This window comes from Canis lupus, chromosome 37, assembly GCF_011100685.1.
Source record: "Canis lupus familiaris isolate Mischka breed German Shepherd chromosome 37, alternate assembly UU_Cfam_GSD_1.0, whole genome shotgun sequence".
NCBI lineage: Eukaryota > Metazoa > Chordata > Mammalia > Carnivora > Canidae > Canis > Canis lupus.
The window spans coordinates 25,049,274-25,061,806 of NC_049258.1; the positions used below are offsets into that span (position 1 = coordinate 25,049,274).

Genomic DNA, 12,533 nt, shown 5'->3' on the forward strand with positions numbered 1-12,533 from the left:
ATTTATTCATGAGAGACTCAGAGAGAGAGGCAGAGACATAGGCAGAGGGAGAAGCAGGCTCCTTCTATCTTCTATTGAAGGAGCCCAATATGGGATTTGATCCCCGGGCCGGGAGCACGCCCTGAGACAAAGGCAGATGCTCAACCGAGGAGTCACCCAGGTATCCCGAAAGAACAACTTTATATAATTTTTTTAAACTAGAATTGATCTTTGTCAATTTTTAGAGAAGAATGAAAATTAATTTTATCAGATTAATTTATATTCAATTTAAAATTATATATATATATTCAAAGTAGGTCTTAAATCTATGTTCTTGAGTAAAAATTCTATCATAAAACACAATAAACAGTATCAGAGGCTTTAACTCCGAAATATTTAAACAAGGAGTTTAGCATGCAAAAGGAAAAGAGATCACATAACAACACTATTTCAGTCAATATACCACTTTTTAAAAATGTAAGTTAAATACATAAGACAAAAAGCTTGTTCATTATCAAACAAGATGAAAGAATAATCTTGAACTTGAGGTCTTCAACTGATAATTTTATTAACTACCATATGGTGAGGCCTTCCATCTTTTCTCTAAGTCCAGAAGACCCCTCTCATGGAGTTCCAGTCCTGCTTACCTAACACTTACTAGATACTGACATCTGAATGCTTGATACCTCAAACAACTCATCTCTCAATCCTTCCACCCTAGTTCTTCCCCTCTGCTCCCTACTAAGACATGAAAGGCATTGTCATCCACTCAGAAACCAGTGTCTTCTTTCTCACTTCCTAAATCTAATGAGTCAAGTCTTCTTTTAATCTCTTCCAATCCATCCTTTTCTCCTCTTGCTTCTTCCTACTGTCTTTTCCTTTGATTACGACTCTTATTCTTCATCTAAACTCCCACAATAACCTCCTATATGTCCTCCTTCTCCCACTATCTCTTGAAATAGTCATCTGCCTAGCCCCTAAGTGAATCTGAACTTGAGATTCTTGGCTCCTTAGACTCTAAGGTCCTCTTAGTATGACAAACAAGATCTGGTTCCTATCTAGCTCTTCAGCCTCTACTTCTGCCATGCACTCCTTACTGTCCATTTACTTTAAAATAATGTTCTGGTTTTCTGAGGGTTGATTTACATTTCCACGTGTTTGTCCATGGACAGAAATCACCTCTGCCCTACCTTCACTGTGCTTGGCAAACTCCTACTTATCCTCTAAATGCTCAGGACCAAACCATTCTTCTTTGTATTACTTCAGTGTCTCTGAAATATTTTTACATCTGAAAATGCTTCTGATTATGCTTAAGTTTGAGAAGAAAAGCATCTCACTTAGCTCTGTATTATTAGCACTTAGTATATAGTATCCGTCATGGTTATCTGTAGATAGTTAACAAAATAAATGCTGAATGCATACTGATCTAGAACTGAGATAAGGCTGGAATCACAGCAGAATCCTCATGCTCCTCAACACCTATGTTTGCTTAAATATTTAAATATTTACTGACTGCTAATTTGGGTTGAGGACTAAGAAACTGAATCTATTTGAAAATGAATCTTTCTTTCATTGAGATGAGCAATTGTAGATACACGTAGGTGGAAGAAACTACTATTGTTTCTATTGCCCCTGTCACCACTTCCAATCTATTTAAGACGATCTCTAATATACAAAATCATAAGCAATTTATTTTCACAGTTCAAAAGCAAGGAGAAATGGAAATCTTACTCCAGCTCTAGGATTCTCAAGCATAAAGCTTCATAAATTGTTATTCACTAGAGTTTTTCAGTTTAGAATGAATATTATACTTTTGTATTATCTAATTAACAAATACAGAATTTTAAAGTGCAGAAAAATATGGTTTACTTTCTTAAATTCAAATTATGTCAGGATGAGTAGTTCTTAGCTGCACAGAATAGACAGTAAAGAGGTAAAAACAAAATTATTTTTTGCAGTGATAAAATAATGAAATTCTTCAAAAGCTTGTAGTCAGAAAACAGCAGTAAGAATGACCTTGAATAATCATCCTTGAATGGCCCATACCACAACCCTTGGCAAAATTATTTAGGAAGTATTTGGTTTTAGAAGATACTAATAAGTCCTATTAAAAGTTAATACTACACAGTGATGAATCTATCATATACTAAGGAAAGAAGAGAATAACTAAAGTTATCCTAATGTGGTTTTTAAAATAGCTTTGACAGAAATAGTATTCAAACTCAGTTCTTCTCTGCTTCTTAGTTTTTTTTTCAATAACGGTGACTACTTCCCACTATTTATTATATACCATTAATGATGCTGTTGAATAATTTATAAAATATGCACACAAAACTATCAGTGTCCTGGAAATAAAAAGAATGTTAATCTCAGAGGAAGGCTACCATTACACTTACTATGGTACAAGGAGGCTATTCACTAAAGGTTATGATTCAAGATCTATTCCACATCAAAATTTGGTAATACCTGAAATATCCTTGGGATTCCTCCAGTATTGTAGTGAACTACTAGGCTGACTTTATTCTCTTTTTCCACAATTTCAAAGGACCCTTCTTTCCATTTTGTAATTCCAGTCTGCATGCTTCGAATTCTGATAGGACCGTGTATCTTCAGAGGAGACATTCTTTAAAAATAAATTGCTTCTAGCCAAATTAAAAAGCAAAAATACCTTCACCTGACAGATTCTAAGGAAGAAAAATAAAATAGTAAGTTACAATTTACTAAAATAAGAGTGATTAAAATAAGAGTTTGAAAGAGCATTTAATAAACCATGTTATGTCCTTTTCTCTATTTCAATAAACCACTTTTTATTAAGCATCTTCAAAGGCCTTGATTAGCTGATAGGCACAAGAAAGACAACTAAATGTCACTGAATGTCCTTGACTACTAAATCTATCCACCTTTTATTTCTTCCATGCATGTTCCCTTCTTTGCCATATGTCCAGTATCTATGCCCTACTAGTGTTTAAATTTTGCACTATGCATCATTAACAGACTGCTGCCACTAAAGGCATATCAATCAGGAATATTGAAGATTCCACTGTCAATGCCCACATGTCAATTGTCCACAGCAATATAACCAACTTGTATCTTCCTTCATGAATGCTAAAAGGTCTTGAGTTTCAAATTTAGTTAAATATTTTCAGTCCGCTGACTCCATTTCTTAAAATGGAGTTCCTCTCAAAATATCAAATCATGTTACAATTCCTTCTGCCAGTCAGTAGTCTAAGCATTTCCATGTATAAGTATAAAAGATACTAAATGAATTAAAATATTGTAATAATCAAATTAGTTTAACTTCCAGAATTATACTGAGAAAGTTATTCTCTAGGTAAAACAGAAAAAACCTCTCTTCCTAAGAACCACCTAGCACAGTGAAAAGAATCCTTACCAATTTTCTTTGACAAATACTCAAATTTCTGAATGAACTTCTAAATACTTAAAAATTACTTCTAGTAATAATAGAATATTTAAGACTTTCAAACTAGTTTGCCAAATGTCAGCAAGTAAATACAATTATAATAGCAAAGAACATTAGTGTTGTTATGTACATATATAGCAAAGAACATTAGTGTTGTTATGTACATATATACACAATCATCTAAAACAAATTTTATTTATACTCTTTTCAAATTTCTAAAAACATTGCTAATAGATTCTTGCTTATAATTTTAGAAATTAAAAATCATCAGACTTTGCCTCTGCCTAAACAACTCAACTAGAAAAGCTTTAAAAATGTAGTATACAAAAGAAAAAATACAGGAGGCCTAACTATCAGGAGCCAGCTGTCCCTAATTTATAACTTCCCTTTCTAACTATTAGTTTTCTCAATTGTATATAGGAACAGCAAATGCTATAGCGTTGCAAAACTAAATGAAATAACACACATTAGGCACCCAACAGACAAAAGCTTTAATATGAATGAAATCAGTGTCCACTTTCTGAATTTACTCCTCACCTGCAACCCCATTCCTCCAAAGACCTCCAATTAAATAAGCTGTTAACAGGGATTAAACTCAACTGCGTAGAGGGACCATGCAGGTGACATGACTTAAGCAAGAAAAACTGCTACTGAAATCTAATTTTACCATGCAGAATTAGTCAACCCAGGTATTATCAGACCATCTAACTTTTCAAGAAAATGAGTTCCAAATATTTATGTAAAACTGCCCACTTTAAATTATGAGCAAGGAATTCAAATTTATTTTTAAAAGCAACAAATCAAGCAAAACCCACCTACAGGCAGGATATAGGCAGGATAGAGCCTGGGGGCCCTTAGTTTGAGGTCTCGTGATATTAGATATCAAATAACTGGGAATTAAATTTAAAAGAGATGTTGAAAACCCTTTGAATAGTTAAAAGGTGTTAGGCATTTTAAGTCTCCTTTACTATTCACTCGTTTCATCAAATTTCCTGAATACCTACTTTGGCCAGATTTATTAATTTTTTTTAAAGATTTTATTTATTGGGGAGGGGGGGAGAGAGAGAGAGAGAGAGAGAGAAAACAAGCAAGGGAAGGAGGAAAGGGTGAGGGAGAAGCAGGTTCAAGCAGGCTCTCTGCTGAGCAGGGAGCCCAACACAGGACTCAATCCCAGGATTCTGGGACCACGACCTGAGCCAAAGGCCGACGCTTAAACAACTGAGCCACTCAGGCACCCCGGCCAGATTTATATGGTATAATTTACTAGGTTTATGAACCCATCAAAGTAACAGAGCCCACTACTGTTTACAGATCTGTTAACATGGCACTGCTCAAACTAGTAACTACAGAATTTTGGACCAAAAATGCGTGGTTTGTAATACTTTTCTTGCAATTAATAATTTGATGCTTCAATGTTTGGATGTGTCCTTAGACTTTTCCACTCTGCCCTTAGACTTTTTTCCTGTCTCAGCATTGCCAAGACTGTGACCCCTCTCCTACCCCAGTTGCCCATCCAGAAAGACAAGAGTTATCTTTGATTTTTTTTCAATTACTAGTATTATATTGGAAATGAAGATCATGGTAGAGTCCCATCAATTCTACCTCTATATACCTCTCAGACATTTTTATAATGAACTGTAGGTCAAACCACATCACTCTCCTTAATACCATTCAACAGCTCCCCACTGCCCTCACAATAAAATCTAGACTCATTAAAATGACATTAAACAACTTTCGTGATCCAGGCTTTACTTACCTATCCCAAAGCCCTTCAAATCCAGTCATCTAAACTATTTATAATGTCCCCCCAAAAGTCGTATGTTCTCATCCCACTATACCTTTGCATGGTGCACTATGGTTTATCTCTGGAGAATCTGTAGGTACTCTCCTTATCCCCCCAAAGGCCCCTTGATTTCTTCTCTTGGCTATAAAATCAAGGCTCAGCTTAGATGCTATCTTCCTTAAGAAGGCTTTCGAGCTACCTTTCACTTTTTCTCTCACCCCATATCCAGACTGAGACTGCTTCATGCTTCTGCAGTCTCTGTTGTACCCTGTGCTTACCTCTAGTATAACATTGTATCATAAACTGTTCACTTCTTTGTCTCTATTTACACTTTGCTATTTGAAGACAGGGAATATGTACTTTAAACTCTGAAACCCCATTTATGACAGTGTCTGACACAGAAGAAATACTTATTATTCAAGAATAAGGAACAAATCAGCCCTATCAATTCTATTCAATTTGCTATTAAAATATACAACAGCAGATATTGAAACCATAAATCTCTTATATATATAGAATTATATTTACTAAGTTCTTTTTTTTTATTTACTAAGTTCTTTATAAAAGTATCGCTATGCGCTGTACTGCATAAAACTCATCTTTTGAACACTGCATCTAAGCCTTTTCTATGTGCATCTGAATTTCTCTACTAAATGCAAAGCTGTCCTTGTATCTTACCGAAATTCAAGGAAAGAAAAATCATTTGTGGAAGACTAAGAATTAATACAGTTATAGAATGCATTAAAACAAAAACGTAGGTAAACTTGCTTAAACTGGGATTCATATTATTCATTGCTTAATGAAGAAACTCCATGTTATGAGTTCTGTCAGATTTCCTCACTTTTCCTTATATGTCACTACAGGTCAGGGTACCAAATTAAAAGATAATATAAAACTCTATTATCTTGGTGCTTTCTTAACAAACCAAAAGTAAAAGCCAATGACCTTGAATTCCTCTAACAAAATATACTTCTAAAAATTATTTTAACAAAAGTGGAGGTGAAGATTTCAAAGTTCACTAAAGCATATGAGAAATAAAAAAACTATTGGTTACTTCTGTTTCTATATATAATTATTCTCTGTATGATTCTCAAACATTTTGATGCAAAATTTTAAGTATATGAAATTTTACTTCAGATACCAAACATTTCCTTAACCATTTCTACTAGCAATCCCTCTTTCCTTTAAGAAAAAACAACCCTAAAAGGTAGAGGATATAAAATTTGTAGAAGCAACAGAACTTTTTCTTAATCTCTCAATTTAGTCCATTCCTGGTCTTGTCCTAAATGAATTACTATATCTACTTTTGTACATTCATCATATTATCAAGGTTTGCTCTATCCAGTTAAAAGAAAAAAAAACTAAGTTTCTTTTTCAGTGTGTAGCATGATCCTGTGGTAACAGTTAAACTTTCTATTAATCTAGGACAATGAGAAGCTTTCTTTGAATTCTATAATGCTAATTCCCTACCAAAGCAATATTACTAAGACAAGGTGAAAAAAAATGATTTTTTATTTTTTAAATAACAAATTATTTAAGTATGTCCAAAGAGATTCCTCTTTCCCTAACTTTTTCACTATTAAAATTACTGTTCAACTTTGAGCATTCTATGAAAGCTTAATCAATAATATGGACAAAAATGTTTCTGTACCCTGTACAGTTATTTAAATGCACACCTTTTAGGTACTGCTCTGAAGACATCCTTATCTATAGGGTGTTCTGCATTAAGCAAGCATGCTAAAACAAAATTACTACAAAAATAGAAGAAAATTGTTAATTCTTGCTAATTTGCATAGTCTTGGAAAAAATATACCCAAAATAAAAAACATTACTTACTTTTCAGTGACTTTTACTGAAAAACCCTATGTAATAACAATTCACCTTTATTCTGATCCTTGTGCCAAAGGCAATGCACTCTTCTTGGGGAACTACTCATATTTTGCAGCTATGCCAGTTCTCCGGGAAGCCATCAACTCAGCTAAAGAAAATATAAGTGTGCCTTTTTAAAAGAATCCAACTTACAAAATTAAAATAAAAAAAAAAAAGAAGAAAGCAATCATTTACACAAGATGAACTCTTTTTATTTAAAAACCACAAGTTACCTTACTGAAAACATTTAAAATATAACAACACTCAAGATACATATATACGCAATCAATAGAACTTCAGGGATGTATCTGCTGTACAAATGAAGGACTTGAGGCTTCTACCTTATCCATTTGTGTCTTGGTATATTTATTCCTGCGACATTTTGAAATTAAGACAACAGTGAAAAAGAGTATATTCTTTGTTAACTCTATAAACATTGTTACATAATGATGTCTTAAATCCTAAAATACCATTTCCATGATGTACTGATACAAATTTCGAAAGGTGAGTAAATTTGGAGTTTTTATTTTTCTTTCAAAACTAACTTTATGGATGTTTCTCAAATTTAGCCTCCCTAACTCTCAACTTTCCATAAAGTTCTACCCAAACATCTTTCACTGCCCCCTTGAATGCTATAAAATCAACTTTAAACTCATTCCTTCACTTAGTAAAAAAATGACTGAGTTACTTTAATTTGATGGCACTGTGGAAAGAATACAAATGTGAAGATGATACAGTCCACATCCTCCTTATGAGGATCCCACACTTCTCTACATTTTCCTCCCACTATCATTCAGACAAAAAATTTTAGAACCATCTTTACCCTCCTTCTCGTTCATCTAAAACCCAGCCTTTTTATAGCTGCTGATTCAGAAACTCATTGTGCCATCACTCCCATCTAATATTTATTATGCAACATTTACTAAACATAGTGCTAAGAGCCATGCTGCATTATCTCATTTAATTTTCCCAATAACTGGGGCAGCCCCGGTGGCTCAGCGGTTTAGCGCCGCCTTCAGTCCAGGGTGTGATCCTGGAGACCAGGGATGGAGTCCCACATCGGGCTCCCTGCATGGAGCCTGCTTCTCCCTCTGCCTGTGTCTCTGCCTCTCTCTCCCTCTGTGTCTCTCATGAATAAATAAATAAATAATAAAATCTTAAAAAAAAAATTCCCAATAATCTTACAGGGATTATCATCTCTAGTTTACAGATTAGGAAACTGAGGTTTAGAGAGATTAAGTTATTCACAGTTACAAAATTCATTAAGAGACAAAAGTAAATCTAACACCAGAACCCATGTTTTTAACCACTACCACACTGTAACCTCATTAATGATTTGCAGCAACAATCACTTTCCAGTCTCCATTCTTGCACAATGTTTCCATTCAATGAATCCTCTACTCTATAATACCCTTTCTAAGGAACTACTCTCTTACCAAGTTAAGTATGCACTTTGTCTCCTTAACTTTCTAAGTGAGGAGCAAGGTAGGTATCTATCTTATCTTCTCTTGTACAACAAAAATACAAGCACTTAGCAAGTGCGAAATACTTGTTATTGGAGTCCATTCCCACCTTTTTAAAATTTTACTGTGGTAAGAATACTTAATACAAGATCTGCCCTCTTAACAAAACTTTAAATGTACAATGCTTTATTGTTAACTATAGGTACAATGCTGTACAGCATACCTCTAGAATATTTTCATCTCAACTGAAACGTTCTCCCAAAACGTTTTTTACAATCAGCTTTTTAACAGCTCATCACTATGCATAAAATAAATCCAAATGCCTTTCTGTGTTTGGCCCTCATATACTTCCTGTATTTATTTCCTATTTTTCTTTTTTTTTTTTTTTTTTAAAGATTGTATTTATTCATGACAGAGAGAGTGAGAGAGAGAGAGAGACAGGCAGAGGGAGAAGCAGGCTCCATGCAGGGAGCCTGATGTGGGACTCGATCCCGGGTCTCCAGGATCACACTCTGGGCTGAAGGCGGCGCTAGACCACTGGGCCACCGGGGCTGCCCCTATTTCCTATTTCTCAACACAAATCCTGTTCTACACACACAAATTAATAAATTTTAGTATTTTCCATATCCAACAACTTAGGTAGGGATTTTTCTTGTATTTATTTTTGGAAACCTCATCCTCACTTGTCTTATAGTTTAACCTATTGTTAAAATATATAAACCACTGCTCTGATTTCTTTTCTAAAAGAGCTTTCTTTTCTAAAAAATCCATAACACAAATGCAGACAGATAAAATTAGTGCATGACTAAAAGAATGAAGTTGATCTAGGTAAAGTTTCTCTCCAGTTTAGAGTCTAAAATCTAAATGATTTTATGACCAAAGAATGAGTAAAATCATCCATAGCTGGAAAACTCTTGGGTTTTTTCTTTTGTGTCCTTTAAATTGTTAAGAGTGAAAAGGTGCTTATCATCAGATGACAAGATATCAGTAAGCTAGTGCTTCCCAAAGACATGACGGTTCCTAAAACAAGCTCTAGTTTACTTACTTAACAAATTCTTGAGAAATAGAAATGAAATAGCTATTAACATATATTCTAGTAGGAGACACATTTTAAACAATCACACAATATACAATTACAAGTTCTAAAAAGTGATACAAATATAACGCACAGGGCATGACAAGACATTATAATAAGGTACCTGATTTAAGACTTGGGGTAGTGGGTAGAGGCCAAAGCTAAGCTAATATTGAAGAATGAATGAATTTGGGATGGCCATACTGAACAATCCAGGAAAATACAACAGCATGAGCAAAGGACCCATAGCTGGAAAATAACTTGGTGTGACTAAGGAAATGAAAAGCAGTGTAGCTAGATTTTAGTGAGCAAGAGGAGGCTGGAGCAAGATGAAGCTAGTGAAGGTAGAAGAATCAAGTTATATAGAATCCTATAGACCACAGTAAGGATTTTTATTTTTACCCTAAATGTAATAAACATTTAGTGATAGGAAATCCACTAAAGAGTTGTAAGCAGAGGGACACCTGGGTGGCTCAGCGGTTAAGCACCTGCTTTTGGCCAGGGCATGATCCCGGAGTCCCAGGATTGAATCCCACATCAAGCTCCCTACATGGAGCCTGCTTCTCCCTCTGCCTGTGTCTCTGATTCTCTCTCTGTGTCATAAGTAAGTAAGTAAGTAAATAAGTGTTGTAAGCTGAGAAATAACATGTTACTCGAATGGAGAAATGATATATTTTGGGTTTGGGGAGGAGAGTAAAAAAAGAATCCAAAAAAGTAGGGCAGAAGAGAATATTGAAGTGATTCAGCTTATAACAATTACAATAACAATTAATGCTTACTGGCTATTTACTGTGTGCCATCTGCCATTTAATCCTCATAACAATCCAGTAAGGTAGTTATTATTCCCATTTTACAGATGAGAAATAAAGGGAACCAGTGACATTAAGTCCAGGTGAAAGATTGTGGCTTGAACTTGAAAATTGATACTGAAGATGTACAGAAATACATTCAGACGTACATATGACCCTTTGAACACGGGTTTGAAATGCATGGAGCTACTTCTACGTGACATTTTCAATAAATATAGTTATTGTAAACGTATTTTCTGTTTCTTATGATTTTCTTAATAACATTTATTTAGTCTAACTTTATTCTAAGAATACAGCATAAAATATACATAGCACAGAATACACACTGACATTTACTTATTGGTATTCCAGTCAACTGTAGGTTATTAGTAGCTAGGTTTTAGGAGAATCAAGTTACATGTGGACTTTCAACTGGAAAGGGTCAGTGCACCATCCCTTGCATTGTTCACGGGTCAACTGTATTGGATATAGAACTTAAAGATACATGGGATGAAGGAGAAATCAAAAATGGATTTCAAGTTTCTAGCTTATATAAGTAGATAAATATACCACTTAATGAAACAGGATACTGAAGGACAAAGAACTTGGGGTATGCAGAGAAAACTTAAGACTTTGGTTTTAGATGTATTATATTTGAAATTCCCAAGAAAAAAATCAAGTGGGGATGTCAAGCAGTTGGTTATTTAGATCTTGACCTGAAAATAAAGGGAAAAAGCTGGAAATTAAAATTCTTAAGTCTTCAACATACAGGTGGAATTTACAGCTTCGGGCAAATTAAGAATTTGCAGCAAAGGTGAACAGACCTAGCACTAAACCCAGATATTCCATTTCACTCCATCAAACATCTCGCGCTGTGTTCATCGATTACTTTGATGTCACCCGGCTTTACAGCCCTCATTCAACTCTACATTTCAACAGAATTCAACAACTCTTGATTACTTCTTTCATCTCTTTAACCGGAGATTTGACCTCTGTACAGTTATTAAACACCAAGAATCCCTCAGTGCTCCATCCTGGGTCCGTTTTTTCTAGCACTACACTCTCCTTAGGCAATTTCATCCACATGCATAGCTTCAGTTACTATCAACATGGCAGATGACACATATACATGAATTTATACAGCCTGTCCAGAGCTCTCCTTTGAGCTCCAACCCACTACATCCAACTGCCTCCTTGACAGCCTTAGACCTGTCCCCAGTTAAGAGACTTGTCCATACTGCCTACTCCCCCCACCCCCGCCAAAAGGCATTTACAGAGCCGAAATTTTGAAAACGATTACCACAAAACCACTACAAGCCAATTCTCCAGAACACAGGATTTTGTCATCAGTGATCATTTCCTTTCCGTGGATCATGACCTAAAATAGGTAAACCTGACAACCCGATCTGATAGCTAGAAGAGGAGGAGCAACCAAACGCACGACAAAAATACAATCCATGCCTTCCAGTGAGAGACAGACAGGAGAGGGAAGAAGACGAAAAATGGTCAAGAGAGACTATCCAAGGCCTGATGGGTGTGCGGCAACAGAAGTCACCTGAAGAGACAGCAGGCCTTGCTAAGGGGCGGGTGGCGGGCGACGACAGCCCCCAGCGAAAGGGGGCCAGGTTTGGGTTGCGGAGCAAGAGCGTGACAAGGAAGACCAGGTGAAAGGAAAAGGAAAGCCTGGGGGGAAACCCCAGAGGAGTACCTGTGAGGCCCTGGGAGCGCCGAAGGGGTGGGGGTGAGCGGAGCAGCAGCGGGGCGAACTCCAGAAGAGTGAACGCCGAGTGGGCGGACCGCAAGGGGCGGGGGGCGGGGGAGGGGGACCTGGGAAAACGGCTCGGTTGAGAAGCTGGCCGCCGGGCCCACCTTACCTGTGCCTGCGGGTCCGGAGCCCTGCACCGGCCTGCCGGAAGCACAGAGTCCGCGCGGAGGGGGAGGAGCCGAGGGTAAGGAAGGAAGGGACACCGGGCACGGAGGAGAGGGGCCGCTCACTCCCCCTAGTCAGGGAGAGCGGCTGATGGCGGGAACTGTGACCACACGCAAACACGCACGCACGCACGCACACTCGACGCGCCCGGACGAGGCGCGTGCGCGCAAGCCTGCAAGCTCCGCCCTTCCTACGCCTTCGCCCCGCCCCGGCACCGAGCGCCGC

The 12,533-nt window shown here is 36.8% G+C and overlaps 1 protein-coding gene across 1 annotated transcript in view; it reads right to left on the minus strand.

The window, feature by feature from the left end:
• The window catches only part of USP37 (ubiquitin specific peptidase 37), a 96,106-nt gene extending 83,639 nt beyond the window's left edge, over window positions 1–12,467 (minus strand). The window contains 3 exon segments of the mRNA NM_001313862.1: window positions 2,446–2,663; window positions 7,065–7,161; window positions 12,253–12,467. Of these exon segments, the coding sequence (NP_001300791.1) occupies window positions 2,446–2,601 (156 nt within the window). The 5' untranslated portion in view covers window positions 2,602–2,663; window positions 7,065–7,161; window positions 12,253–12,467.
• Between the last annotated feature and the right edge of the window lie 66 nt (window positions 12,468–12,533).